This window comes from Lontra canadensis, unplaced genomic scaffold (assembly GCF_010015895.1).
Source record: "Lontra canadensis isolate GAN:19392208 unplaced genomic scaffold, GSC_riverotter_1.0 scaffold2197, whole genome shotgun sequence".
In the NCBI taxonomy this organism is placed as follows: domain Eukaryota; kingdom Metazoa; phylum Chordata; class Mammalia; order Carnivora; family Mustelidae; genus Lontra; species Lontra canadensis.
Genome location: NW_022633181.1, coordinates 1204 through 5344, shown reverse-complemented (window position 1 = coordinate 5344; position 4141 = coordinate 1204). Strand labels below are relative to the sequence as shown.

The 4141-nt window shown below is 41.5% G+C and overlaps 1 protein-coding gene across 1 annotated transcript; it reads left to right on the top strand.

Annotated features, from left to right (window-relative positions):
* The first annotated feature begins 1430 nt into the window (after nt 1-1430).
* Nucleotides 1431-3047, top strand: LOC116863674 (elongation factor 1-alpha 1-like). The gene has a single exon (XM_032851055.1). The coding sequence runs from the start codon at nt 1495-1497 to the stop codon at nt 2881-2883; it is 1389 nt and encodes a 462-aa protein (XP_032706946.1). The 5' UTR covers nt 1431-1494; the 3' UTR covers nt 2884-3047.
* The last annotated feature ends 1094 nt before the right edge of the window (nt 3048-4141 follow it).

Below are 4141 nucleotides of genomic sequence, written 5' to 3'. Positions count from 1 at the left end.
TAGCCCAGGGATGAATCCCACCTGGTCATGGTGGATAATCTTTTTAATGTGCTGTTGGATCCTGTTTGCTAGGATCTTGTTGAGAATCTTAGCATCCATATTCATCAGTAATATTGGTCTGAAATTCTCCTTTTTGGTAGGGTCTTTGCCCGGTTTGGGGATCAGGGTAATGCTGGCTTCATAGAAAAAGGTTGGAAGTTTTCCTTCTGCTTCAATTTTTTGAAACAGCTTCAGGAAAATAGGTGTTATTTCTTCTTTGAAAGTTTGGTAGAATTCCCCCAGGGATCCATCAGGTCCTGGGCTCTTGTTTTTTGGGAGGTTTTTGATCACTGCTTCAATCTCGTTACTAGATATCGGTCTATTCAGGTTGTCAATTTCTTTCTGGTTCAATTTTGGGAGTTTAGAGTTTTCCAGGAATGCATCCATTTCATCTAGGTTGCTTAGCTTATTGGCATATAACTGTTGATAATAACTTCTGATGATTGTTTCTACTTCCTTGGTGTTAGTTGTGATCTCTCCCTTTTCATTCATAATTTTATGAATTTGGGCTTTCTCTCTTTTCTTTTGGATTAGTGTGGCCAATGGTTTATTGATATTATTGATTCTTTCAAAAAACCAGCTTCTAGTTTCATTGATATGTTCTACTGTATCTCTGGTTTCTACCTCATTGATCTCAGCTCTAATCTTGATTATTTCCCTTCTTATGTGTGGAGTTGGTTTGATTTGTTGTTGATTCTCCAGTTCTTTAAGGTGTAGAGACAACTGGTGTGTTCTGGATTTTTCAATTTTTTTGAGGGAGGCTTGGATGGCTATTTGTTTCCGCCTTAGGACCGCCTTTGCTGTATCCTATAGGTTTTGGACCGAAGTGTCTTCATTCTCATTGGTTTCCATGAATTGTTAGAGTTCTTATTTGATCTCCTGGTTGATCCAAGCATTCTTAAGCAAGGTGGTCTTAGCTTCCAGGTGTTTGAGTTCCTTCCGAACTTTTCCTTGTGATTGAGCTCCAGTTTCAAAGCATTGTGATCTGAGAATGTGCAGGGAATAATCTCAGTCTTTTGGTATCGGTTGAGTCCTGATTTGTGACCCAGTATGTGGTCTCTTCTTGAGAAGGTTCCATGTGCACTTGAGAAGAATGAGTATTCTGTTGTTTTAGGGTGGAATATTCTGTATATATCTATGAGGTCCATCTGGTCCAATGTGTCATTCAATGCTCTTGTTTCTTTATTGATTTTCTGCTTTGATGATCTGTCTATTTCTGAGAGAGGTGTGTTAAGATCTTCTACTATTAATGTATTCATATCAATATGACTCTTTATCTTGATTAACAGTTTTCTTATGTAATTGGCTGCTCCCATATTGGGGGCATAGATATTTACAATTGTTAGATCATCTTGGTGGATAGTCCCTTTAAGAATTATGTAGTGTCGCTTTTTCGCAACGGGTTTGCCGCCAGAACACAGGTGTCGTGAAAACCACCGCTCAACCTAAGCCAGAATGGGGAAGGAAAAGACTCATATCAACATTGTTGTCATCGGACACGTAGATTCGGGCAAGTCTACCACTACTGGTCATCTGATCTACAAATGTGGTGGGATCGACAAAAGAACTATTGAAAAATTCGAGAAGGAGGCTGCTGAGATGGGAAAAGGCTCCTTCAAGTATGCCTGGGTCTTGGATAAACTGAAAGCTGAACGTGAACGTGGTATCACCATTGATATCTCCCTGTGGAAATTCGAGACCAGCAAGTATTATGTGACCATCATTGATGCTCCAGGACACAGAGACTTTATCAAAAACATGATTACAGGCACATCTCAGGCTGACTGTGCTGTCCTGATTGTTGCTGCTGGTGTTGGTGAATTTGAAGCCGGTATCTCCAAGAATGGGCAGACCCGTGAGCATGCCCTTCTGGCTTACACACTGGGTGTAAAACAACTAATTGTTGGTGTTAACAAAATGGATTCCACTGAGCCACCCTACAGCCAGAAGAGATACGAGGAAATCGTTAAGGAAGTCAGCACCTACATTAAGAAAATTGGCTACAACCCCGACACAGTAGCATTTGTGCCAATTTCTGGTTGGAATGGTGACAACATGCTGGAGCCAAGTGCTAACATGCCTTGGTTCAAGGGATGGAAAGTCACCCGTAAAGATGGGAATGCCAGTGGAACCACACTGCTTGAAGCTCTGGATTGCATTCTGCCACCAACTCGTCCAACTGACAAGCCCTTGCGTCTGCCTCTCCAGGACGTCTACAAAATTGGTGGTATTGGTACTGTCCCTGTGGGCCGAGTGGAGACTGGTGTTCTTAAACCTGGCATGGTGGTCACCTTTGCTCCAGTCAATGTTACAACTGAAGTCAAGTCTGTTGAAATGCATCATGAAGCTTTGAGTGAGGCTCTTCCTGGGGACAATGTGGGCTTCAATGTCAAGAATGTATCTGTCAAAGATGTTCGTCGTGGCAATGTGGCTGGTGACAGCAAAAATGACCCACCAATGGAAGCAGCTGGCTTCACAGCTCAGGTGATTATCCTGAACCATCCAGGCCAAATTAGTGCTGGATATGCACCTGTGCTGGATTGTCACACAGCTCACATTGCTTGCAAGTTTGCTGAGCTGAAGGAGAAGATAAATCGTCGTTCTGGAAAAAAGCTGGAAGATGGTCCCAAGTTCTTGAAATCTGGTGACGCTGCCATTGTTGATATGGTTCCTGGCAAGCCTATGTGTGTTGAGAGCTTCTCTGACTATCCTCCTCTGGGCCGTTTTGCTGTTCGTGACATGAGACAGACGGTTGCTGTGGGTGTCATCAAAGCAGTGGACAAGAAGGCAGCTGGAGCTGGCAAGGTCACCAAGTCTGCCCAGAAAGCTCAGAAGGCTAAATGAATATTATCCCCAATACCTGCCACCCCAGTCTTAATCAGTGGTGGAAGAACGGTCTCAGAACTGTTTGTGTCAATTGGCCATTTAAGTTTAATAGTAAAAGACTGGTTAATGATAACAATGCATCGTAAAACCTTCAGAAGGAAAGGAGAATGTTTTGTGGACCATTTGTTTTTTTGTGTGTGTGTGGCAGTTTTAAGTTATTAGTTTTTAAAATCAGTACTTTTTAATGGAAACAACTTGACCAAAAATCTGTCACAGAATTTTGAGACCCATTAAAACAAAAGTTTAATGAGAAAAAAAAAAAAAAAAAAAAAAAGAATTATGTAGTGTCCTTCTGTATCTCTGACTACAGTCTTTAGTTTAAAATCTAATTTATCTGATATGAGAATCACTACCCCGGCCTTCTTTTGAGGCCCATTGGCATGAAAGATGCTTCTTCAACCCTTCACTTTCAGTCTGGGTGTATCTTTAGGTTCAAAATTGGTCTCTTGTAGACAACATATGGATGGGTCCTGTCGTTTTATCCAATCTGCAACCCTGTGTCATTTTATGGGCGCATTTAGGCCATTCACATTGAGAGTGATTATTGATAGATACGTTTTTATTGACATCGTGTTACCTTTGAAGTCTTTCTTTCTGTAGATTGTCTCTATATTTCTGTTCAATGCTATTCTGGGATTTTTCCTCTTTTATAGAGCCCCCCTTAATATTTCCTGCAGTGTTGGCTTGGTGCTTGCATAGTCTTTTAAGCCTTGCCGGTCTTGGAAACTCTTTATCTCTCCATCCATTTTGAATGTCAGTCTTGCTGGATAAAGTATTCTTGGCTGCATGTTCTTCTCATTTAGTGCCCTGCATATATCTTGCCAGCCCTTTCTGGCTTGCCAGGTCTCTATGGACAGGTATGACGTTATTCTGATGGGCTTTCCTCTGTAAGTAAGGAGCCTCTTTGTCCTAGTGGCTTTCAAGAGATTATGTCTACAATTATGATTACTCAATTTGACTATCAGGTGCCTTGATGGTTTTTTGGAATCTATAATCTTGGGTGGAGACTGTTCGGCCTCTCATACATTAACTCTGGTTCCATTCGCAAGATTGGGGAAATTTTCATGAAGAACTTGATATAGTATCTTCTAGACTTCTTTCTTTCTCCTCCCCTTCAGGGATTCCAATAATTCTGATGTTGGAATGTTTCATGGCATCATTTGTTTCCCTGATTCTGTTTTTGTGGCTTCTAAGCTGTTTGTTCCAGGCTTCCTCC

Excerpts from the sequence above, each read along its gene's own strand:
- LOC116863674 (XM_032851055.1), top strand. The coding sequence starts at position 1,495 with ATGGGGAAGGAAAAGACTCATATCAACATTGTTGTCATCGGACACGTA.